Source organism: Oratosquilla oratoria, chromosome 2 (assembly GCF_046742065.1).
Source record: "Oratosquilla oratoria isolate Oo_2021 chromosome 2, ASM4674206v1, whole genome shotgun sequence".
Classification (NCBI taxonomy): Eukaryota; Metazoa; Arthropoda; class Malacostraca; order Stomatopoda; family Squillidae; genus Oratosquilla; species Oratosquilla oratoria.
This window is the reverse complement of record NC_134778.1, coordinates 26793117-26821031: the sequence shown is the minus strand read 5'-3', so window position 1 is coordinate 26821031 and position 27915 is coordinate 26793117. Positions and strand designations below refer to the sequence as shown.

Here is a 27915-nt window from a genome sequence, read left to right as displayed (position 1 = left end):
CGGCAATGTCGGTGGACTCATCACCCTGATCCACCACTCCATCTGTTTTGTGGACACAAGTGCCACAACCAAAATTCTCCTCCCTACCACAGATAACACTACAGAAATCCAATCTATTCGAATCTGCACTGGCAACAAATCAACACTGACAATCATCCCCCACAGTTCCAAACACCTTCAGGCCTCAATTTACCCAACTAGCCTCAATCCCCAACCTGATCATGGGTGGTGACTTCAACGCCAAGTCGTCTGCATGGTATGTTGACAACCCTGACACAGACAGAGGGCTTGATATACAGACTCAGTTTGACTCATTGACTATCATGAACAACACACATAATCATACACATATCCCACACCAAGCCCTATACACTCCCTCCTCTCCTGATATCACCTTTTGCTCCCCCTGCCTAACCCCAACAACATCAGGGAGAGTGGTCGGAACCCTTGGTTCTGACCACCTTCCAATCATCACCACCACCAAAACAAGATGCACCCCAGTTGGCCACAGACACACACACACCAATTACAAGAGAGCTAACTGGGAAGCTTTTATTGAAGAGACAGAACAACATTTTGAAACACTTAACAGTACACCAATCAAACATAAACAATGCTGTGCACACTTTTAATACAATTACAGCAATGGTCTGAAAAGTGGCTAATGAAATTTAACACAAGTAAATGCAAGGTAATGCACATAGGTAAAAACAACAATAAGTACGATTACAAGTTATTTGGAAATTCGTTAACAAAAGTGGATAGTGAAAAAGATCTCAGCGTAATTATCAGTAACGACCTCAAATCATCCAAGCAGTGTATTTCAGCCTCTGAGAAAGCAAATAAGATTCTAGGACTGATTGCACGATCTTTTGATTTCAAAAGTCCATCGCTCATTAACGAGCTATATAAATCGTTAGTTCATCCACATTTGGAATATGCTGTTTCTGTATGGTCACCGAATCTCATTAAAGACATTGACAGACTGGAAAAAGTACAATGGTGAGCCACAAAACTGATTCCAAATAGCAAAAATAAATCATACGACAATCGACTAAAACATATGAATCTGTTTTCCCTAAAAAAGCGTAGACTCAGAGGTGACTTGATACAGGTCTTTAAGATTCTAAAGGGAATTGACAACATCAAAGTGACAAAAGTTTCACATTGAAAGAGAATCAGACAAGAAACAATGGTCTCAAACTGTCCGGAAATAGATTCAATTTGGAAGTAGGTAGAAACAACTTTGCCAACCGTGTAGTTAATGAATGGAATAAACTTCCTGCACAGGTAGTGCAATGTAGTTCAGTTCGAAACTTTAAGACTCATTTAGATAAACACCTAAGCAAGATGCTGTAATGATTATAATTTTTTTTTTTTTTTTTTTTTTATCACTTGTCTGTTTGATTTTCATTTATTATTAGTTATGTATCAATTTATTATTATTTACTGTTTACCTGTTTGTTTGTTATTCAACTATACCTATGCATTTATTTATGTATTTTGTTTGTTCCATACATTATTAGTTTTTTTTTATAATTATTATCTTATTATTAATATGATTTTTTTTTTTTCCACATCCGACCTAGATATGGACCAAAAGGTCTCCTGTCGGCATGCTCCGCCTTTGTAATCCTTTGTAATTATACAAAATGCAGACAAGAGATACATCCCTAGAGGCAACAGAAAATCACACAACCCCAACTTCACACCAGAAATCCAAAGCCTCATTAGATGAGACACATTTAAACACAATACCCCCACACCTATCCCTCAAAACATAGCAGACCAAATACAAACACTAAACACTGTGATTGCCAATAAAATACATGAACAAAAAACACACAATTGGCAAAACTTTATCAATACACTTGATCACAAACAAACACCAGCAAATTGTACAAAACACTCAACAGCATTACACTATCCAACAGTAACACAACACGCTCTCACGCAGCAATAATCACAACAACAGACAACAAGCAAACACACTCATAAATCATTTTGCAGACAAGCCATCTCACTTCTCACCCTGACGACCGACGCACTATTTGACTTAAGAAAGACTTTCCCACAGACTCAGACTATACACCCTTCATAGACAGTCAGACAAAACACATAATCTCAAGCACTCATCTGCCTGTGGCCCTGATAACATAAGTAACATCCACCTAAAACACATTGGACCACAAGGTATACACGCACTTGCAAACTACAGCTATTCACACAACACTATACCCGACATCTGGAAGCATGGTAAAATAATCACCATTCCAAAACCGAACAAAGACCCAACAATCCCAACATCGCACCACCCAATCACACTTCTCTGCACCCCCTCTAAAGTCATTGAATGCCTAATACTTCAACTTGTCACACTACATATTCCTCTTGCTGACGCACAACACGGTTTTAGGCCACTACACTCCACAAACACTCTTCTGAAAACCTCTCACAAAGAATTTTAGATGGCATCAATTCAGATAGGCCCCACCACAGAACACTTCTTATAACATTAGACATTAGTAAAGCTTTTGATGCTATCCCCCGCCACAACCTAACAAATAAAATATAACACAGACATGCACAATAACACCAAAAGATGGCTGCCCAATTATCTGGCAGGTAGGAATGCTTACGTGTCATATAATGGCCAATCATCGTACATCTGAAATATTAAGAATGGAGTACCACAGGGCTCTGTTCTATCCCCAACGCTCTTGAATCACATGCATGACTTACCCACGCCAGACACCTCAGAAATACAAATATCTTCCTACGCAGACGACATAACAATCACATGCACACATCGTAACACAGACAAAGCTGCAGAAATAATCCAGCCATACCTTGATACACTCAACACATGATTCATCACAAACAGACTCAAAATAGCTCCAACCAAATCTACAGCAACACTTCTCACCAACTGGACAAAAGAACACAAATACATACCTCATCTCTACATCAACAACACTCTAATACCACACACAAACACACCGAAAATTCTTGGTGTAACATACGATACATCCATGTCTTTCAAACAACACATCACAAACATAAAAAAACAAATGCACACCTAGACTTATCGCACATAAGTCAATCGCTGTAACAACATTTGGAGAAAACAAAGAAACTAATACAACAATAAACAAACAATGCATACGCTCAGTGATGAATTATGCGAGTCCTGCATGGGCTCCTAATCTCAGTGAGACACACCACAACACCCCTCAAATCATACAAAACAAAGCCCTAAAAACAATTACAGACTGCACAAATACAACACCTACAGACCATTTACACTATGAAACAGAAGTCCTCAAAGTCAAGGACCACCAACATGAGAGGCACACAAACACTTGCCGCAGCCACCACAAACACATCACACCCGCTACACTACATAGCAGAACACCCACACACACCAAGAAACATTAAAACAACTCCCAAAGACCTGTATCACACACAGATACTCTCTTCTCTTCCTCCACAACCACCAAATACCAGCCTCCGGAAACATATTCATAATCATATCACTCACCGCTCCATTAACACACTGAAAGACAACACACTGCTGCATGCCAGACCCCCTGATATCCACCCTTCTGAATCCTCTCTCCCACGAAAGGACAGAGTCCACCTGGCCAGACTGCGGTGCAGCCACCACCCAGCACTTCTAAGCTACCAGAAGAGGCTGGATGACCGCATTGTGAACAGCTGCCCAGGATGTAACACTTCACCCCATACCATACAACACATAATGGAAGACTGCATTATACACAATCATGCACGCAAACAACACAACATACACTCTATAAAGGATTTGTGGGAAAACCCAGTTTTGGCTGTGGCATTCCTTGGGGAGACGGGACTGCTCGGACAGACAGTCTAGGGAACAACAATAACAACAACTCCCTTTCCATGCCCATTCTCCTCCTCACCTCCTTGTTTCTCACTCTATCTAGCCTAGTAACTCCTATCATACTTCTCAGACACCTCATCTCAAACACTTTCTTATGTTCCATGTTTTTGCTCCATACAGTGCTGTCAGCACAATCACTCCTTCATACAATCTATTAGCATCCATTCACAAATGTCTTTCTCATTACACTTTTTAATCCCTCTCAATCTACATTCTACCTCCTCCTCCACTCCTCCCTTTTCTGCCACATTTGCACCCAAGAACCTAAAAATATCCACTTCAAGTCTCTCTCCCTTAATACTCACTTCCAGTCTGCTGCCACTTTCTCCCCTTGTACATTTCATCACTTTACTTTTACCTACATTTATCTTCAACTTCATTCTTTTGCACACCTTCCCAAACTCTGTCACTAACTTCCTCAATCCCTCCTCTGATTCTGCTACAAGTGCAGTGTCGTCAACAAACAACAACTGGCTTATCTCCCACTTTTCTCCATTTTCTTTAACCATTTCCAATCCCTGACCCACCTTTGCACCACCCCATCCATGTATAAATTGAACAGCCAATGCAACATAACATATCCCTGACAAAGTCCCACCTTTACCTCAAACCACTCACTCTTTCCATTTCTGATTCTAATGCCAAGCTCTACTATTGTAAAAACTCTTGACTGCTCTTAAAAGCTTTCCTCCTATCCCATACATCTGCAGTCCCTCCAACAGTACCTTCTTGTCTATCCTGTCATAAGCCTTTTCCAAATCTATAAAGGCCCAAAAAACACCCTTATCTTTTCCTAATATTTTCACATGTCTTACCACAAAAATCTGATCCATGCAACCCCTACCTGTCCTAAACCCACACTGTTTCTCACCAGTTACTCCCTGTTCCTCTCCTAATCCTCTCAATCAAGACCCTCCTATAAGCCTTTCCAACTACACTTAACAAACTGATCCCTCTGAAACTACTACACTCACACTTGTCCCCTTTTCCTTTGTAAAGTGGAACTATGCCCTCTACCCTCTCTTAAACAAACATTAATCTCACCAGCCAGTCCATCACTATACCTCCATTTTCTAGACATTCTGCATGACACCCATCCAACCCAGGTGCCTTGCCTGCTCTCGTCATCTTAACAACTGCCTTCACTTCATCTTTCCTGATTTCTCCTCCACATTCCTCACTCATCACTCATTTTCTTAGCGCTTCCCACTACACCTACATTTCCCTCCCTGCCGTCCTTCACATTTAGAAACTCCCATCTTCCTCTTACTGCCTTCTCTTCCATTATCATCTCTCCATCTGCACCTATTACTTTTTCTTCTCTACTTGATTCACCTCCTTTTCTTCTCTTAATTTCTTTCCAAAATTTTTTTATTACTTTCAAAATTTTCTGTCATACTCTTACCCCATTTCACATCTGATCTCCTCTTTGCCTCCTTTATCTTGAGCTGTACTTCCCTTTTCTTTCTACCTCTCATATGATTCTCTCATCCTATTTTGTAACCAATCTGTGAAACCTCGCTTCTTCTCTTCTACAACCTTCTTTGCTTCCTCACCCCACTACTCACTACCCTTCCTTCTATTTCTTCCCATCCTCCTTGTTCCACACACCATCTTTGCACACCTTGTGACTCCCTCCTTGAACCATCCCCATTCCTCCTCCACTCCCTCCTCTCAGTTTCTTGTACTCCTTTTCTTTCTCATTGAAACAGTTCACTTTAAGTACCATCCTACCTTCTGTCCTTTTCCTCTTTCTCCATATATCTTCCACTCTCAATTTACCTTCCACCAGAAAATTATCTGATATTCCCCCACTCTCTCCCCTTAGAACATGTACATCCTTAATGCTTCCTACTATACTCCTGGTTACCACTATATAGTCCATTAATGCTCTATCTACTGCCCTTCCATCCACCACCCTCTCCCTTGTGTATTTATGCTAGACTTTCTTCCTAAACACTGTAATTGCTATCATCAACTCTTTGACACATCTCCACCATCAATTCTCCACTGATTTTTTCCTGGAACTCCACACTTACCAACCACTCTATTGGTTCAATACCACTACAATGACATTTCTCCCTAATCCCTCTATGCACTCATTTAAATCTATCCAAAAAGCCTCCCTTTCCTCTACACTCTTCTCACTACCAGGCCCATATGCACTTACAAAAACCCACATCTCCTTTCCCAGTTTCACCTTCATCCACATTAACCTTGAAGAAACCTTCCACTCCACATGCTTACCTATCTCTTCACTTACTAATATAGCCATCCCTTCTCTCCCTCGTCATCTCTTCACTCCTGAGATCTTCCCAACTACACTCGTCCCTCCCTTTCAACTTAAGTTTCACTCAATGCCAACACATCCATCTTTCTTCTCACAAACATAATGCCTATCTCTTCTCTTTTACTCTCATCTGTACCACATCCACACACATTAAAAGACCCAAACCTTAGGGTACTGGTTGGAAAACACCTCCCACACCCTCTTATGCCTTTACTTTTTTTTAAGAATGTCTCCCTTGGGGCTACAGGGAGAATGATGCCTAGCCCTATCCCTGTCCTGTTTTTGTCACCTCATTTGACTAAGTGGAAGAACTTGGTGGCAGTATTTTTTTCCCCCACCACAGGATTCGGCAAAATGTGAAAATGAATAAGAAAAGGGGGGCGGGGGATAGCATAACGGAGGGACAGTCACAGTATAATAAATTATCATCATTTCTCTATAAATAGAGACTTCCTCTACCACAAAATGATGTGTGATTCTCATCCTTTCTTGGACACACACATCTTTAAATATGGTAACTGGAATTTAAAGTATATAGAAAATCCACTAACAGAAACGATTTAATTCATTTCTTCCCACCATGGCATTAGGACCAAGGGTAATAGGCTTTTTCCTTAGGGCACTCAGGATATGCAGTGCAAAATACTAAGAAGAGTGCAGGTTTATCAAAGAGACTTTTTTACAACTAAAATTTCTAGAATTTCTTTTGGATAATTGCAGAAAACAGGCTGCTAAGATTTGGGAAAGCCGTAGGCAGCAGGACAGCATAGAAAAACATCTCGTGTTGCCAACCAGCAACATTGCCACCAACCTGACTCATATTTTAAGAACCACCAATTTGGAAGTAGTGTGGCAGACCAGCAGGACGATAAAAGACATCACGAGGACGAGAACATACTACGACCAAACACCGGGCACCAAAGCCGGTGTTCATCATATTCCGTGCTCAGAATGTGATAAAGCTTACATCAGAGAAACGCCACACGACCTGAATACATGAACACCGTTACAACGTCAGGCATGATGTCACCACCAATGCATGTGTGACACATAGGAAGAGGGAAAACCATCTGATGGACTAGAAAAATGCAGAGCTGCTGATACGAGAACCAGACAAGATCCGCAGGAAGTGTTTGGAAGCAGCGATCATTAGAGGAACAAACACTATTGAACAAAATAGGGGCATGTTCAAAAATCTCACCCCACATAATTCCCCTAATACCCATGGCCAACAAAATTTTAAACCACTCTTTTTGAGCAATTTTCCCGTGGACATTTGGGCCAGCCTTCTCAGCCTCTCCCAGTATTCAATCCCCCTTCTCCTCTTTCCCCCTACTTCTTTCTTTCCCCATTCCCTCAATTGCTCTTATCTAATCTCAAGCATGTGTACTTGAAAAAACTGTAATAAGCGAAACGTCACACAAATAAAGGCTCCATCCTCATATGGTGTTTAACTCGTCAATCTCCTCATCTATGTAGTTGAAGGCCACTTTCATTGATCTCAATAAGTTATAAGTCTCTCTGAATAATTAATTGACATGTTTATCAGGTATCAAGTCACTTGAAGAGTGTAATGAGGAATAGACATTTGGGAATGGATGCTAAGAGGAGACTATAAGAAGGAGTGATTGTGTCAACAGCACTGTATGGGGCAGAAACATGGAACATAAGAGAGGGAGAGAGAAGGAGTTTGAATGTGTTTGAGATGAGGTGTCTGAGAAGTATGATGGGGGTTACTAGGCTAGATAGAGTGAGAAATGAGGAGGTGAGGAGAACAGGGGTGGAAAGGGAGTTGGGAGATAGGGTTGATGAAAGACTATTAGGATGGTTTGGACACATGGAAAGAATGAGTGAAGAAAGACTAGTAAAAGAGGTATGGAAGGCAGATGTGGAGGGAGTGAACATGAGGGGACATCCTAGGATGAGGTGGATGGATGGGGTGAAGGGGGCTTTGGGGAAGAGGGGAATGTCTGTTAAGGAAGGACAGGAGAGAACAGAAGACAGGGGTGAATGGAGAATGGTTGTATATGGAAGATGTTGTGATGCATGAGGTGGAATGGGGGCTGAGGTAGTATGTGTGAGCAAAATTTGACACAGCCCCAAGTGATTTCTCCCCGTCTTCTCCTTTTATGCATGGGGGCCTTGCTGTGGATGTGCTGTGTCTTGCGACACTGCTTCTGACCCAGGGCAGTGGACAGGGTGCAGGGATGACCCGTCATCCTGGAGGTGCTAAGATAAGGGGGAGGGTGGAGGGGGTGTGGAGTGTATTTAGGGATGGAATGGGTGGGAATGATTTTAGGCCTTTTCCTTTTTGCCTACCTCCCTTGTAAGGGGGAAAAAGCCTTGGTATATGTATGTATGTAAGTCACTTGTGATAATTACTCCTAGGTCCCCTTCTGAATAGACTTTTTTGACTTGTTTCCAATTCTATACTGTCCTGATACTCTGTTTTTACCCTTTTTTCCAAATTCCATTATGCTAAATTTTTTAATGTTGAAGTTCATCTCACACTGACTCCATTCCCATATTCTGTCTAGGTCATCTTGCAGCGATCTGCAATCTTCTTCTGTTCTTGAGTAATATGGCATTGTCAGCAAAGAAGTTCATGTGACAATTTACTCCCTCATCCATATATTTATATATATGGCAAACATTAATGGAGCCAATACAGAGCCTTGTGGGACGCCAATTATATCACATTTTCCCAGTTTGAATTTTTGTCACTAAGTACCACTCTCATTTTTCTCCCAGTTAAGAAATCCTTCATCCATTCCAGCTGTTTACCTTGTATTCGAATTATTTCAATTTTTCTTATTAATTTTTTATGTGGTACTTTGTCGAATGCCTTCTGCAAATCCAAGAAGGTGCAATCTGCCCAGCCATCTCTTTCTTGTATTGTCTCAACTAATCTCGAGTAAAAGCAGATTAGGTTTGTGGTGCACAATCTGCCACTTCTAAAGCCAAATTGTTTGGGGTTTATTATTTTATTTTCTTCCAAGTGTTTGGTCCATTTGTTTCTGATGACCTTTTCTCATATTTGCATCATTGTACTATGTTTGGGGTGAAAAGGGAGTTGGGAGATAGGGTTGATGAAAGACTATTGGGATGGTTTGGACACATGGAAAGAATGAGTGAAGAAAGACTAGTAAAAGAGGTATGGAAGGCAGATGTGGACATGAGGGGACGTCCTAGGATGAGGTGGATGGATGGGGTGAAGGGGGCTTTGGGAAAGAGGGGAATGTCTGTTGAGGAAGGACGAGAGTGGACAGAAGACAGGGGTGAATGGAGAATGGTTGTATATGGATGATGATGTGATGCCTGAGGTGGAATGGGTGGGGGGATGGGGGGTGAGGTAGTATGTGTGAGCAAAATTTGATGCAGCCTGAAGGGATTTCTCCACGTCTTCTCCTTTTATGCATGGGATGACGGAGAGGTGGGGGGGGGGGGTCGCCGATTTAATGAAGCGATATTACTGTCGATGTGCTGTGTCTTGCAACACTGCTTCTGACCCAGGGCAGTGGACAAGGTGCAGGGATGACCCGTCATCCAGGAGGTGCTAAGATAAGAGGGAGGGTGGAGGGGTGTGGAGTATTTTCAGGGATGGAATGGATGTGAATGATTTTATCCCTTTTCCTTTTTGACTACCTCCCTGGTACGGGGGATAAAGCCTTGGTATATGTATGTATGTTTGCATCTTTCCAATCTTGCGGCACCTTTCTCTCTTTGAGTGAGAAGTCAATTATCTTGTCTAGTTTATCTGTCAGTTTGTCTATACACTCTTTCAGTATCCAATTTGCGATTCCATCTGGTCCATGCGATTTCCTGACATCTAAGTTATCTGGTCTCTTATTTCTTTTTGTGTTACCTTTATTTTTTTTTATCATGGGTGATCTTTCTTGTTGTCCATCTTCCCAAGATTGTGAGCTCTCAAGTGTAAAAACAGATCTGAAATGTGTGATCATAACTTCTGCCATCTCTGTGTTGTCTTATATTCTTTATCTCCTTCACACAATTTCACTATTTCATGTTTATCCTTTAGTTTTGCATTTTTATACATGTAAGAGTTTAGGTTGATCCTTACATTTGTCTATATCTTTTTCATCATTTTTCTTTCCTGCATATATTCACATATTCGTTCCTAAGTTCTATATATGTTTACCATTTGGATGTTTTTTTTTTTTATCTTTTTTCCATCTTTTCCAGGCTTTGTCTCTCCTGTCTCTAGCCTCACTACACCTTTTGTTAAACCAACACTTTATGTAATCTCTTTTTTGGTTCTTTTTTGGTACATATTTGTTAATTCCTTCCTTGTACTTTTATTTGAATATGTTCCATTTGTCTTCCATCTTTGTTTCCTTTTTAGAGAATTTATCCCAGTTTGTGTTTTGGATTTTTTTTTTAACGAACCATGCCCTTGGTCCAATTCGCCAGTGGCAGGGATCAAATTGCAGTCACCTTGACCTCCAAATACACTTATGTCTCTTAAGGGAGTACGCGACACCTGGAGGTCATTTTCTAAAATATTTAGAGTAAAGAGCTGAAACTTCTCAGGTAAATAGGTATCCATATTGCCTACATTTTAGGTGAAGCAGAATGATGTATGTACACATGTACACATGTACGTATAACAGTAGCGACATTTAAAAGTGCACAGCACCATAATACGTGGACCAATTTGTTTTATATTTTGGCTATGATTAGTCAGTAGGCACACCTAGGGCCGGTCATTGAGTAATTGAACAATTTTCTTTATACTTTTGCATACAGGCATTCCAATTTTAATGTCTGGCAAAAATCGTGAAAAATACAATTTTTTTTGCTCGTTTCCAGTATTACTCCGAACTCTTTCATCCTATTCAAAATATTCGAACGATTGGCCCTAGCAGTTACTAAAAGTAATATTCCCTGTAAGTTTCATCTAAATCTGATGTATACTAGATTTTTTATGATTAAAAAAATGTAGAAAAATATCGAACGGAGATATGGCAACTTGAAATATGAATATATCTGTAACTTGCTTATAGTTTCACCAATTTGACTGATTTTTTCATGGCTTAATTCTTATTATATAATAAGTACAGTAAAAATTATCAACATATTTTAATTATAAGTACTTTAAATACTGAAAAACTAAAGTATAAGTATGTCACAGTAGTGACGACGCACAGACGACAACATCATATAATTTGCTTTTTTGCACCTTTGGCGGTTTCTTCATATGAAACCTCTCTGCTGGGGGTCTTCAGGGTATCTAAATCATTGGAAAGAGGTTTATTTTCCAGTAGTGGGCGCCTTCTCTTTCCTCATCAGATTCCCTTCGCCAATCTATGTTGGTAGGGCACCCCCTCCAGCATCATATGATGTCCCTTCTTCTTTCTTCTTCCTGTATAGCCTTGATCTTTTTCCTCTTGCTTTCTTCTTTGGATTTAATCTTCCTCTTTGAATTGTTTAGTCTAATGTTGTCCTTTACCTCTGTCACCGTCACAGAGGTGCAGGTGAGGGCGGTGGTGGAGTGAGAGGTGGTGAGATCTTTAGTCGTCTTTGACTGCTTGCCATCTTTAACTGCTGTTTTTTGTCATTGTGATGTTCTTTTGTTCTTTTTGCTACCCATGATGACTGTACTAAAGAGTAATATGTACTAGCTAAAGTAATAGATTGCAATGAGAGCTCATGAGACATGAGTACTTCCTTTTTCAGAGCTAGCCGGGAACTAACGCTTAGTTTCGCACAAAGTTGGTGAAATATTCTCCCTCCACCTTCCTCCCTTCCCCTCCACAATCGTATTGGCCGTTGATACACTGGGCGAGTGTAAATTCAATCAAATTTCAATGTTATTCGCTGCGCCTGAAGGTCCTAAGTGGCACGCCTCCCTCTGTCCCTTTAAACCTCACCCAGGACCTTTAAATTGCTTGCGGCTGGAAAATTATTTGTCGGGATTTATTTCTAAGTGGTATACGAACATTTTGAACACAGTTTTGAAAAATGCCATATCTTGACCAAATTCACCCCCCCAGGTGTCGCGTACCCCCTTAATCCAACACTCACTTGTCCAGATGTTTGGTCCCAGGACAAACTCACTTCTGGATTGGCCCAGGGCATAAAACACCAATTCCCAATGGGGGTTTTGGTGAGTGCTGAATTGAGTGACCTTGGTGTAAATAAATTTCTCTCTTTTAACTGAATAATCTATTCCCTTCAATAAAATTCACATGAGAGATAGAGCAAGACATCAAGCTGCTTTAAAGTCATAAAAAATAGTATCATACTACTGAAACATATAACAATCTACCATCAGTGCTGCAAAATACATCCACACAAAAACAAGTACATCCAGATCACTAAACAAGTTCTTCAAGATGACCAAATTCAATACTTCACCAACCCCCAGATATCACCTCCACAGAAAAAAAATCCATCTCAAAAGAATAAGAGCCACACTGGCATGCTTGCATTCAAGATGCCATCAAGCATGAAATCAGTTTCACCACCTACTTGGCTTGGCCACAGCATCAAACTATCCCAGACAACCATCACAAAGAGAACACTGAACACCTCCTATATGGCTCCATACAATCCCTAGACAACACAATATTTTTTCTTTGATCAATCTATGGGTCAACTACCTGTAGACAGTTACCTGGGAGAGACAGGTCTCCTGCAAGAGAGATGGCAATGGATTGACTATTCACCATCATCATCAACCCACCTCCCACGTGATTTTTTTCTGTCATATCTTTATTTTGTATCCACCATTTCCCAATTGTAAGTTCCTATTAATTAGTAATTTGGTCTTAACTAAGCATATAATATCTGGCTTATTACTATTGTTCCTTTCTTTGACTGACTTTGTTGGTACTTGTTCTTCCTTAGTTGCATCTCTCATGATCCAAATATCCTTAAACTTGTCCACAGCTGCTAGTTTCCATGTTCTACTGATTACAGGTAAACGTCGACTTACGATGGCCGCGACTTACGATTGTTCGACTTTACGATGACGACGACGACGACGACGATATGATAATTTAACCCCTTCCATACGGTGCCGCACACGTAGGCGTCTTGATTATATTTATTGTAGTCGCCCCTGTGTTTTTACATTCTCTCAAATGATTCATTCTCTGTGGTTTTCAAAATTCGCGGGTGAAAGAGAGAACGATCGATATAAGCGGTGACTATATTTTATGATGCGAGTATTATTACGTCACGTCGTACGGCTGGCATTGGCTGCTGCCCGCGAGATTTAAGTCCGTACTGAAAATACATATTATAGTGTTTGAATATGGTAAAAATGATAAAAATAATTAAATAAACTACTGTACATGTTTAATAGGCTATATTCAGTATCTCTGGTGGTTAATATACAGGTAAGCTAGGTACAGTGACCACGGAACAGAGTGGGGATCGACTTACGATGAGATCGTCTTACGATGGCTCTATCGAAACCTAATGCCATCGTAAGTCGACGTTTACCTGTACTTCATTTGTCATGGCTCATGACCCAAACTTAATCATTACCTAGCACTGGACTCTCTTCCTACGAGTGTAGATGTAATATTTCTAGCATTTGGCCAACTTGAATTAAAATAATCTGGAATATAATCACTACTTACAATAGTATATGGTTCCATACCACACATTTTTGTTTATGCACTGACAGTAGAAAATGGTTCCTACAATTAAATATGTAAATATATTAGATTTACAACCCACTTTCGATAAAGAAGAGACAAAAGTAGAGAGTTCCGTATATTTAGATCACTATCTGTGATCCTCTTCAGCAGATGGAATACAGAATTGAAAAGACATGTATATATACAAGGATGTGAGGTAAATATGTAGGAGCCAGGGAAGGACTCAAGTCACGTGGCCAACGCTACGCAAATATTCTCTCTTCTTTTTCGAAAGTGGGTTTCAAGTCCAATTTAACTGTGCTATGACATTACTTTGTTGTGATATAAATATATATACACTCATGCCTCGATTTAACGGACTAAAAGGGGGGAACACCGGTCCGATATACCCGATTGTCCGAAGTTTCCGATACTACTGTATTTCAATGATTATGTTACGAAGAAATGAGGAATGAATACAGTACGGTACTTTTACTTAAGCACACTATCCAATCTGTTAGTATAAATACCTGGGATCTGGCCCAAAATTTTCACCCCAAGAGTACCAAGTCCAAAATTTTCATCAACCGAATACTTCAGCGAATATTGGGTAAGTTGTTCCTTTTGTTTACGAATATCAGACACAGTTTGTTTCTTTACTCCATATCCTCTTCCATACTGTGCCGCCTACGTAGGCGGCATGAGGAGCAAGTGGATACGTGAGGCTGCCATATCGGCTTCTTGATTATATTTATTGTTGTTGTTGTTGTTGTCGTTCCCTAGACTGTCTGTCCGAGCAGTCCCGTCTCCCCAAGGAAGGCCACAGCCGAAACTGGGTTTTCCCACAAATCCTTTATAGAGTGTATGTTGTGTTGTTTGCGTGCATGATTGTGTATAATGCAGTCTTCCATTATGTGTTGTATGGTATGGGGTGAAGTGTTACATCCTGGGCAGCTGTTCACAACACGGTCGTCCAGCCTCTTCTGGTAGCTTAGAAGTGCTGGGTGGTGACCGCATCGCAGTCTGGCCAAGTGGACTCTGTCCTTTCGTGGGAGAGAGGATTCAGAAGGGTGGATATCAGGGGGTCTGGCATGCAGCAGTGTGTTGTCTTTCAGTGTGTTAATGGAGCGGTGAGTGATATGATTATGAATATGTTTCCGGAGGCTGGTATTTGGTGGTTGTGGAGGAAGAGAAGAGAGTATCTGTGCGTAATAAAGGTCTTTGGGTGTAGTTTTAATGTTTCTTGGTGTGTGTGGGTGTTCTGCTATGTAGTGTAGCGGGTGTGATGTGTTTGTGGTGGCTGCAGCAAGTGTTTGTGTACCTCTCATGTCGAGGTGGTCCTTGACTTTGAGGACTTTTGTTTCATGGTGTAAATGGTCTGTAGGTGATGTATTTGTGCAGCCTGTAATTGTTTTTAGGGCTTTGTTTTGTATGATTTGAAGGGTGTTGTGGTGTGTCTCACTGAGATTAGGAGCCCATGCAGGACTCGCATAATTCATCACTGAGCGTATGCATTGTTTGTATATTGTTATATTGGTTTCTTTGTTTTGTCCAAATGTTGTTCCAGTGATTGACTTAAGTGCGTTAAGTCTAGGTGTACATTTGTTTTTTATGTTTGTGATGTGTTGTTTGAAAGACATGGATGTATCGTATGTTACACCAAGAATCTTCGGTGTGTTTGTGTGTGGTATTAGAGTGTTGTTGATGTAGAGATGAGGTATGTATTTGTGTTCTTTTGTCCAGTTGGTGAGAAGTGTTGCTGTAGATTTGGTTGGAGCTATTTTGAGTCTGTTTGTGATGAACCATGTGTTGAGTGTGTCAAGGTAAGGCTGGATTATTTCTGCAGCTTTGTCTGTGTTACGATGTGTGCATGTGATTGTTATGTCGTCTGCGTAGGAAGAGATTTGCATTTCTGAGGTGTCTGGCGTGGGTAAGTCATGCATGTATAGATTAAATAATGTGGGGGATAGAACTGAGCCCTGTGGTAATCCGTTCTTAATGTTTCTGATGTGCGATGATTGGCCATTATATGACACATGAGCATTCCTGCCTGCCAGATAATTGGCCAGCCATCTTTTGGTGTTATTGTGCATGTCTGTGTTATATATTTTATTTGTTAGGTTGTGGCGGGGGATAGCATCAAAAGCTTTACTAATGTCCAATGTTATAAGAAGGGTTCTGTGGTGGGGCCTATCTGAATTGATGCCATCTAAAATTCTTTGTGTGAGGTTTGTCAGAAGAGTGTTTGTGGAGTGTAGTGGCCTAAAACCGTGTTGTGAGTCAGCAAGGGGAATATATGGTGTGACAAGTTTAAGTATTAGGCGTTCAATGACTTTAGAGGGGGTGCAGAGAAGTGTGATTGGGCGGTGCGATGTTGGGATTGTTGGGTCTTTGTTCGGTTTTGGAATGGTGATTATTTTACCATGCTTCCAGATGTCGGGTATAGTGTTGTGTGAATAGCTGTAGTTTGCAATGTTTGTGAGTGCGTGTATACCTTGTGGTCCAATGTGTTTTAGGTGGATGTTGCTTATGTTATCAGGGCCACAGGCAGATGAGTGCTTGAGATTATGCATTATGAGTTTTGTCTGACTGTCTATGAAGGGTGTATAGTCTGAGTCTGTGGGGAAGTCTTTCTTACGTCGAATGGTGCGTCGGTCGTCAGGGCGAGATGTAAGATGGCTCGTCTGTGCAAAATGACGTATGAGTGCGTTTGCTTGTTGTCTGTTTGAGGGTAGATTATCTGTTGTTGTGATTATTGCTGCGTGAGAGCGTGTAGTGTTAGTGTTGGATAGTGTGATGCTGTTGAGTGTTTTGTACAATTTGCTGGTGTTTGTTTTGTGATCAAGTGTATTGATAAAGTTTTGCCAATTTTGTGTTTTTTGTTCATGTATTTTATTGGCAATCACAGTGTTTAGTGTTTGTATTTGGTCTGCTATGTTTTGAGGGATAGGTGTGGGGGTATCGTGTTTAAGTGTGTCACGTTGTCTGATGAGGCCTTGGATTTCTGGTGTGAAGTTGGGGTTGTGTGATTTTCTGTTGCCTCTAGGGATGTATCTCTTGTCTGCGTTTTGTATGATTGTATTAAAAGCGTGCACAGCATTGTTTATATTTGTGATTGGTGTACTGTTAAGTGTTTCAAAATGTTGTTCTGTCTCTTCAGTAAAGGCTTCCCAGTTAGCTCTCTTGTAATTGGTGTAAGTGTGTCTGTGGCCAGCTGGGGTGCATCTTGTTTTGGTGGTGATGATGATTGGAAGGTGGTCAGAGCCAAGGGCTCCGACCACTCTCCATGATGTTGTTGGGGTTAGGCAGGGGGAGCAAAAGGTGATATCAGGAGAGGAGGGAGTGTAGAGGGCTTGGTATGGGATATGTGTATGATTATGCTTGTTGTTCATGATAGTCAATGAGTCGAATTGAGTCTGTATATCAAGCCCTCTGTCTGTGTCAGGGTTGTCGACAAACCAGGCAGACGACTTGGCGTTGAAGTCACCACCCATGATCAGGTTGGGGATTGAGGTTAGTTGGCTGAGTTGAGGTCTGAAGGTGTTTGGAACTGTGGGGGATGATTGGGGGGGAATGTACATGTTAACTATTGTTAGTGTTGAATTGTTGCCAGTGCAGATTCGAATGGATTGGGTTTCTGTTGTGTTATCTGTGGTAGGGAGGAGAATTTTGGTTGTGGCACTTGTGTCCACAAAACAGATGGAATGGTGGATCAGGGTGATGAGTCCACCGCCATTGCCGTCAGTCCGGTCTTGTCTGATGGTGGTGTAATTATGAAATGATGGTGTTTTGTGTGAGTGTCTTAATTTTGTTTCTTGTAAAATTGCATTGTGTATGTTGTGTTGTTTAAGAAAGTGTTCAAGTTCATGTTTTTTAGTGTTAATACCGTCAATGTTGTGTTGTAATATGTTGATGTTGTGTGTTTTGTATGTGTTGTATGTTGCCGTTTGGGGTTGAGGTTGGGGTGGTAGTGGGGAAGGTGTAGGATCTGGGTCAGAGGGGGGGAAAGGAGAGATCGGGGACAAAGGAAGGGGAGTACTAATCGGGGGTATGGGCAAAGGGAAATTGGAAGTGGGTAAGGGTGTTGGCTGTGGTTGGGGAGGTGGGATTGGGGTTACTGGAGGGCAGGTAGAACATGTCCAAGTGTTTGTGTATTGGTTTGTGTCAGCAAGTGTTGTACAAGTGAGGTGGGCCCAGTTTTTGCAGTTGGCCCTGTGTAATGACATACTCTCTAAACTGTCTTCATCACATTTTCTATGGTTATCAAAATTCACGGGTGAAAGAGAGAACGATCGATATAAGCGGTGACTATTTTTTATGATGCGAGTATTATGACGCAACATCGTACGTCCAGCAGCTAATGCTGTCCGCGAGATTTTGGCCCGGAGTGAAGTGGATATTCATCACACACCTGCTTCACCGACACTCCACTTTCCAACTTTTTAATCAACTCAAGCTTCTGTGATACTGTTTAATTGACTCTTTTCCTCTTTTCTACAGAATGTACAGGTGCCATGGTTAAAAAAATGTTGAATTATTTCACAAACAACACACAAAACAGGGCAAAAAAGGTCGAACAACACGGACCAAACAGCTCCACGTACAAAGCGACCATAGGTCATCTGGCGGTCAACTGCAGAAACATCGGACCGCGTCCGGTTGCTCCGGAAGCTACAGATTTTGTCCGTTGCATCCGAAATCCGTTAAAGTGAGGTCCGTTAAATCGAGGTATGAGTGTATATCATTCCACTTCCTGGACTGAATTCTTTCTAATGATAAAGTCAACCTGGTTCTCTTTACCACATCATAATTAGTTTTTCCAACATGACTAGCAGACTTTAAGTTCAAGGTCACACCTTTCCTAGATTTCCTTTCACATAAGTACTTAGGCACATCAACTGCATATAGAATGAGGAAGCCAAGACATTATACTTGTAACTACTAGAGTAAAAGATACATCCTCAACTACTGCAGAAAAAAGTACTAGCACATGCATGATAACACTTTACACCCAAGAGATGTTAGTAGGCTTGTCAACATTGGTTATTTACAAGATGACCCAAAAGCAACAACCCACATTAGCTTGTTGCCACTACCTGCTACTATCTTCGCTTATACATTCTTTCACTGTGCACCTGCAAAATAAAACCTCAGCCTTTTTTCTTTACAGTGAATTACATAACTGACTATATCTCATATCTAAGTACCATTACAAATATAATCATGGAGATATCCAATCTTCATAACATGAAGTAAATGGAATAGTAGTATTTTGAGTAATTCCCATACATACCTGTACTAAAACATGCTGACCAGGATGGAAGACAGCCTGAGGAGGAAGATACATGGCTGGAGACTGTTGAGGATATCCAGCTGGAACAGGAAAAGCAGCTCCATAGCCTGCCATCTGTGTGTAAGGACTGCTCTGTGCATACACCTGTGAAGCCTTACTGTAAGCAGCAGCAACTTGTGCCACTTGTGCTGCTTGCACATACTGTCCAGCAGCAGCTTGTTGATAAAGTTCAGCCTGTGTCAGTGCTCGGCCAGGTGGATAGGCACCAGATACTTGTGGGTACATTGCACCCTGTGGAGGGTAGGCATACGGGCCAGGCTGAAAGCAGAGAAAAGAACCATTATTTGACCAAATAAAAAATTAACTACACTTTGTTAAAACTGCAAGACTTCTCCCCATTCTATACATTTTTAACAAATTCCACAAACCTTCCATATCAACCCTAAAATAACCCTCCAAATCTCCATGAAGTATGCCGTCAATATTTTAACAACTTTAGTGGCATCCATACTGAGTCATTCAGCATCCTTTGTATCATTGCAAACTAATTTCCACTCAAAGAAAAAGAATGCTGCTTACTTTTAATTTCTATCCCTCAGTTTTTGTTACACTCCTTAATTTTCTACTTGATCACCTCTATGATTCCACCTCTATTGTGCAATAACATCCAAACACTGGCTCTCACATGCATTGAAAAAGCAAACTTGTTTAAACTTGTTTTGGAAGATGTTAGGATGTATAGCTTTCCACATAAACAAGTAAATTTATAGAACAAATTGGATAAAAATATAATCCAGACCAACAACAACAAAAATTAAGGCAATGTTTGATGAGATGAGGCACAGGTCCAACCTGTATCTGTATACAACTAGATACACACACACGAACGAACCACAAGCTGGAACAGACATCTAGAATGAGCTCTGAAGTGCAATGCTTTTTCCACAAGTTTGGAGGAAACACCTAGTTTTGTATTTGTATTTCATATTAGTGGTTAATACACAAAATGGAGAATGATGAAGAAAGACAAAAATATGTGAACCAACGAAGAGAAAACTGGATGTAAGCAGGGTGGAATTTCCATTAAGAGTTATACAAAAAATTGCAATATGGAAACCCCAAAATCGAATTACATACATACATATACCAAGGCTTTTTCCCCCCTTACAAGGGGGGTAGCCAATAAGAAAAAGGCACAAAATCATTCCCACCCATTCCATCCCTGAATACACTCCACACTCCACACCCCTCCACCCTCCCTCTTATCTTAGCACCTCCTGAATGACGGGTCATCCCTGCACCTTGTCCACTGCCCTGGGTCACAAGCAGTGTCGCAAGACACAGCACATCCACAGCAAGGCCACTTCATTAAATCGGCGACCCCCCCTCTCCGTCCCCCCATTGCATAAAATGAGAGGACGGGGAGAAATCCCTTCGGGCTGCGTCAAATTTTGCTCACACATACTACCTCACCCCCCATCCACCCGCCCATTCCACCTCATGCATTACAACATCATCCATATACAGTACAACCATTCTCCATTCACCCGTCTTCTGTCCTCTCCCGTCCTTCCTCAACAGACATTCCCCTCTTCCCCAAAGCCCCCTTCACCCCATCCATCCACCTCATCCTAGGACGCCCCCTCATGTTCACTCCCTCCACATCTGCCTTCCACACCTCTTTTACTAGTCTTTCTTCACTCATTCTTTCCATGTGTCCAAACCATCCTAATATTCTTTCATCAACCCTATATCCCGAATTACAGGTTTGAAAATAAGATTTTTTTTCAGGGTTAAAAGAAAGTGGAACACTGGGTAGAGGTTTAGAATTGGAAAGATAATCAAGGTATAAAAATATCCTAGGAAATCAGATTACAGAATTGATCAAATGAAATTATAGATCTGAAAGCTGAATACAGGGCAATGTACAGAGAAGTACAATGCTGAAAAGACAATGCTGAAACTAACAGAGCTTAATGATCTAAAAAAGGAATTATAGTCAAAAGTGAAAACAAAATAATGAAAAAGATAGTAACAAAAATGAGGCTTTATAAAAAGAAGTGAAAGAACAAATATAAGTGGTGACCGAGAAAGTTGGAGAAACAATACCAGAGACAGGTCTCCAAGAAATAAAAAATTAATGGAAAGTGGAACAAGAAAACCAAAAATAACTTTCAAAGAAAGAGTACAGCAACAAGTGGAAGAAAATGCTAAAGAAACAGTAATTAAATTAATTAAGGAGAAAGAGAATTGGGTCAGACACACAGTGGATTAAAAAAAAAAAAAAAAAAAAAAAAGGTGCAAAATAGTTTATGGTATTAAAGAAAACCATAATGTAGCTAGATACCAAAGAGAAAAAGAGAAGGATATTGCAAAAGACATTCTGAAAGAGATACAAGAGGAGGGACAAGTAATGGAAAAAGAAATTGAAGTGCATAGAATAGGAGTATACTCTAAGGAAAGAAATGAACCACTAAAAATTAAACTAAGGTCTCAAATGATAGAAATATTATCAAAAGCAGCAAAGTTGGCAAAAAGTGAAAATTACAAAAATGTATGGATAAAAAAACTGAGTAAAAAGAGAGGGAAAAGACACTAATAATAATAATAATAATAAGAATAAAAATAAAAATAAAAGAGAGAGAGAACAGACCATTTTTTTTTTTTTTTTTTTTTTTTGAGAGAGAGAGTACTGGACCTGACGCTGACAAAATGGACGGAAAAATATAAAATTACAAAGGCTGAGCATGCCGACAGGAGACCTTTTGGTCCATATCTAGGTTGGATGTGAAACAAATCATAATAATGATAAATGAATAAATAAAAAATTAATAAAGTAAACAATAAATAAAATACATAAATGCATCGGTACAGTTAATAAACAAACAGGTAAATAGTAAATAATAATGGACATTTAACTAATAATAAATGAGAATAAAGCAAATGATAATAAAGACAAATAATAACAAAACAAATAATATAAAATAAATTATATTACAGCATCTTGCTTATGTGCTTATCTAAATGATTCTTAAAGCTTCAAACTGAACTACATTACACTGCCTTTGCTGGCAGTTTATTATATTCATTAACTACATGGTTGGTGATGTTGTTTCTACCCACTTCCAAATTAAATCTATTTCCAGACAGTTGTTTTTGTTGTTGTTGTCGTTCCCTAGACTGTCTGTCCAAGCAGTCCCGTCTCCCCAAGGAAGGCCACAGCCGAAACTGGGTTTTCCCACAAATCCTTTATAGAGTGTATGTTGTGTTGTTTGCGTGCATGATTGTGTATAATGCAGTCTTCCATTATGTGTTGTATGGTATGGGGTGAAGTGTTACATCCTGGGCAGCTGTTCACAACACGGTCGTCCAGCCTCTTCTGGTAGCTTAGAAGTGCTGGGTGGTGACCGCATCGCAGTCTGGCCAAGTGGACTCTGTCCTTTCGTGGGAGAGAGGATTCAGAAGGGTGGATATCAGGGGGTCTGGCATGCAGCAGTGTGTTGTCTTTCAGTGTGTTAATGGAGCGGTGAGTGATATGATTATGAATATGTTTCCGGAGGCTGGTATTTGGTCCTGGAGCTGCAACGTCTACGTCGTGGGACCACCCCCCAACCCCAAGAGTTGGGGGCCAATCAGCAGCAACCACCCCTGGCCATCAGCTCTACGCAGATGGCACCGATCCCCAAGGAGGAGCTACGCCTACCTGGGGGAGTACCACAATCCTTTTTTCCAACATACAATGTTTCCAGACAGTTTGAGACCATTGTTTCTTGCCCGATTCTCATTCAGTGTGAAAATTTTGTAACTGTCACACACACAATAAACAAAAAAGGTGAAAGAATAAATAAAAAATCATGTATACCAACATAGATGACACGATTTCAGGACTAAACAAATTAGACGACTATCTGACATAAGAGAAAACGGATATAGTGGGAATTGTGGAGATGAAATTAAAAGGTCCACTACCACCTAATACTGTGGGACAAAGTTGATACAACCAATGGATGAAAAATAGGAAGTAGAAACAGGGTGGAGTCATGTTTTTGACTAAGAAAGGCATGTGACAAAGATAACAGAAGGAAAAAAATAATATGGAATTGGTTATGATAAAAGTTGAAAACAGTGACATGAAAAGTAGATAATTTGTAATAATATAGGTGCCCCCAAAAACATATTCTTGGACAGTGATCATTCCAAAATGTTGGAAGAAACAAAGCATGCATTAAATGAATTACTGAAAGGAGGAAACTTAGTAATTATGGGTCACTGTAACTCAAAAGAAATATGTTGGAAAGAGACGACAGTGAAAGGTGGAGAAAACCTTTGGGGAAATATACTACTGGATACGACCATTGAATACACAATGATTCACCATCGAGAATAGACTTAATTTCTATGTCAGAGCCTGAAATTGTGAATGAAATGGAATACAAGACTGTGTTGGCATGGTGTATATATATATATATATATATTGTATTATTTTATTATTTGTAACCATATTTACATTATGTATAATAGAATGTATTTTGTTTGTATAGATATGGCAGATGCGATGCACGTCTTCGCGCTCAAAATCTGTAGCTAGCGCGTCAGTATCGAAGACGGCCTTGCTGAGGGTGCACACATTTGTGTTTGTGTCAGTTTGTGTATATCTAAATATAATATTTAACTCTTAATTTTGCGCAATCATTAGCCACCCCAATACATTAAATGGTGGCAGCTCAAAAACAATCATTGTGCACGTCTCCACAGACTAAAATTAGAGTGCTGCGTGTCCGTTGTGTTCTTTTTCTCTCCCATTTTCCTTTCCACAGGCTGCAGGATTTGTTAATAGTGAGATACTAGTGTTTTCGCATTGTGGACCAGTGACTTTGTTTTTCCATAACCATAGCACCAAATACCAGCAACATTGTCAGGACCTTGGGTACAAGCCACTGTGTGATTTAATTTAGACAATGTTTTCCCCAGGAATCTTCATGGCCGGCCTTCTTTGGGACTGATATCGCTAGCTACGTTAGTGGGACGTTTGTCTCAAGTCACTTCGTGACTTGCAGTTAAATTGCTCCGTGGATGAAGAAGGATTCGTGGTTGCAGTCTCAAAATTCTCGGTCGAAGGCTCCCCAGCCTTGTGTATTGGAAGCGTACGCAGACATTGGTTACCTTGTTACCAGTTTTGTATAATTTTTGCCTTCAGCATACTTGTATTGTCCTTTTTTTTAGACTTTGTGAATATATTGTGAACATATACAAAAATTATCTATCCGGTTGTGCCTTGGGCGGCCATTTGTATGACGTTACTCTTTGTTTACCTTTTCAAATGTTATCCCGCAGTGAGTCGTGTGTACATTTACGTACGTATTAGTGCATTATACATTTTTATGTAATTTTGCTAATTACGGTCTTCCTATCAATTTTTCTTCATTATTGATATATGTATTGCATTGTTTCTGTGTTTCAATGCTTCTGTTTGTGTGAATTATATCATTTTCTTACGTTCGTGTCCCATGTCCATGTGATTTCTCTATATTTTTTTTACATTATTACATGCTTGTGCTAGTGTGTTGTATTTGCATTAATTATTGCTTGGTGTCAGTGTTTTCATATGCTCTTACGAAGTGGGTTACGATTGCCAGCTCCTATCATGTCTAAGTCAAAGAGGCCTTCGTTTATCAGTCCACTAAATTCATCTGAGACAATGGCTCACAAGTTGACGTTGCTCCATCAGAACCCGTCGGTGGTGCACTTTTCTGGTCAAGATCCTCATTATAGGGCGGCTGATTTTATCCGCCAATGTGAAGACGCCATTATCCAGTCCAATGTTTCGACGGGGCCTGAAAAGATCTCCTTTGTGAGGTCCCAGATTGTGCCAAATTCTCTAGCATTAGTTACTTTCGGCGTCGTGTTTAAATCCTAAATCTCTGGACTATAATTATGACACCTTTAGGTCTAACTTCCTTAAACTTTTTTCAGATACCCCTGGTGGTGGTGCGGTCCATTGGTGCTTCAAACTGGCTGATACTCTCGTATCCCGACTGGGCACTCTTGATTATAGACGGGCGCAAGCTCAGGCCAGTATCCTTGCTGTTGACGCTTTAGAGTCACTTTCACATTCTGATTGGGTAGATAATGGCAATATCACTTTAGATAGATTTCGTCTTATCATTGAATTTCTCTTCTATACCCTTTTTTGGTCCCTTCTGAGAGAAGAGCAGCATCTTCTCTCATGTATAAGCCTGATGAGACTCTATTGTCTTTTGCGTCACAGCTTTCTCGTAAACTGGGGGAAGTGCCATCTAGTTCCTTGTGTATTAGCAATGCTCATCAACATGGTCATGTCCCTTGTTCTCCTCAGTTCTCTCAGTCTACAGTTCCTACTCATAGTGCCACTCCAATATAAGACACCAATTGGGAAGAGTGACCACATACTAAGAGAGTTGGAACTAAAGAAATTTATTTGGGAAGAAATGAGAAACACAGAAAAGGAAGACTAATGTAAAAAAAAAAAAAAAAAAAAAAAGTCTTTCAAAAAGTAAATTGGGAAAACTTCTTAAATGAAGAAACATAGAAATGGAATATATTAAAATTCATAAAGAAGGAATAGATAAATATGTACCTAAGCAGAAGGAAAGGGTGTACATTAAGTGCTGCTAAAACAAAAAATAAGAGGGAGGGAAGAGGGTGGAAGGAAGTGAAGTATGTTCGGGATGGAATGGGTGGGAGGAGTTTTTATGCCTTTGTTTTTTGTTGGCTATCTTCCTTATAAAGGGGAAAAAGCCTTTGGTATATGTAACAACAACAAATGTAGTGAGTTTAATGATAGAAGAGACAAAGCTTGGAAAAGATGGGGGTAAAAAAGGAATGAATATGTAAAAATATGCAGGGAAGAAAAATACAAAAAAGACATAATAGACAAATGTAAGGACCAACCTAAACTGTTCTACTGGTATGAAATGGTAAATTAAAAAACAAAGAGTGAAACTGCTTCAAGGGAATGAGGAATATATAGATGATGGCTGAAATTATGAACATTTTAAATCTGTATTCACAACTGAAAATGCACAAAATTGGAATGAAAGACAGAAAGATCCCACCAATGAAATATTTGTGACACAGAAAGAAATAAGGGACCAAATACTAACCCCTTGGTGGGATTGCAAATTGGATACTAAAAGAATGTATAAACTAATGGACAAAAAATACAAGATAAATGATTATTCACTCAAAGACAGAAAGGTACCACAAGATTGGAAAAATGTAAATATAGTACCAATATATAAAAGGGGAGATGAGGAAGACCCAACAAACTATAGACCAGTGTCCCTTACAAACACAATAGCTAAAACTTGAAAAAATTATCAGAAGTAGATGGATTAATACATCTGGAAGAAGATAATATACTGAATACAAAACAATTTGAATTTAGACAAGGAAAATCATGTGCCACCAACTTGATTTATTTTAAATCAAGTCTAATAGACATAATGCAAGAAATGGATGGATGGGCTGATTGTGGTTTCCTACATTTACAAAAGGCATTTGATAAAGTACCACACAAAAGACTTAAGAAAACTCAAAATAGAAGGTGTACATGGAAAGTTATTGAAATGAATGGAAGACTTCTTGAACGGGAGAAAAATGAGGGTGGTACTTAGAGACAAAAACTAACTTGGGAAGAAATGATAAGTGGAGTCCCACTAGGTTCTGCATTAGCTCCGATAATGTCTGCCATATATGTAAATGACATGGACGAAGGAGTAGAATATTATATGAACTTCTTTGCAGATGACGCAAAACTACTACAGAAAGTAAGTACAGAAAATTACTGTGAATCACTACAGAGAAACCTGGATAAAGTCTGGGAGTGGAGTCAAAAGTCGGAAGTGAACTTCAACATCAAGAAATGTAGTATATAATGGAATTTGGAGAAAGTATATACATACATACATACCTTTACACGGGAGGTAGCCAAAACAAAAAGGCATAGAAACCACTCCCACCCATTCCATCCCCTACATACTCCACTCCCCTCCCTCTTATCTTGGCACCTCCTGGATGATGGGTCATCCCTGCATTTTGTCCACTGCCCTGGGTCAGGGGCAGTGTCACAAGACACAGCACATCCACAGCAAGGCCGCTTCATTTATTTGCCGATCCCCCCCCCCTCTCCATCCCCTCATGCAGAAAAGGAGAAGACAGGGAGAAATCCCTTCAGACTGCTTCAAATTATTTCTCATACATACTCCCTCACCCCCCATCACCCACCCACTCCCCCTCATGCATCACAGCATCCTCCATTCACTCCTATCTTCTGTCCTCTCCCATCCTTCCTCAACAGACATTCCTCTCTTTCCCAATACCCTTTTTACCCCATCCATCCATCTCATCCTAGGATGTCCCCTCATATTCACTCCTTCCACACCTCTTTTACTAATCTTTCTTCACTCATTCTTTCCACATGTCCAAACCATCCCAATACTCTTTCATCAACCCTATCTCCTAACTCCCTTTCCACCCTGTTCTCCTCCTCCTCATTTCTCACTCTACCTAGCCTAATAACCCCTATCATACTGCGTAGAGCTGATGGCCAGGGGTGGTTGCTGCTGTTTGGCCCCCAACTCGTGGGGTTGGGGGGTGGTCCCACGACGTAGACGCTGCAGCTCCAGAACAGCTGCCCAGGATGTAACACTTCACCCCATACCATACAACACATAATGGAAGACGGCATTATACACAATCATGCACGCGAACAACACAACATACACTCTATAAAGGATTTGTGGGAAAACCCAGTTTCGGC

General features: G+C 40.3%; 1 protein-coding gene across 3 annotated transcripts in view; it reads right to left on the bottom strand.

The window, feature by feature from the left end:
- The window catches only part of LOC143037863 (uncharacterized), a 90554-nt gene that overhangs the window by 5607 nt on the left and 57032 nt on the right, over positions 1 to 27915 (bottom strand). For 2 of the 3 annotated variants that reach the window (XM_076206460.1, XM_076206451.1), the window contains exon 3: positions 19116 to 19433. In XM_076206460.1, coding sequence (XP_076062575.1) covers positions 19116 to 19433 — 318 coding nt within the window. Of the gene's footprint in view, positions 1 to 18918; positions 18958 to 19115; positions 19434 to 27915 lie in introns of those variants that run through there. The other variant, XM_076206470.1, reaches the window with a different exon arrangement.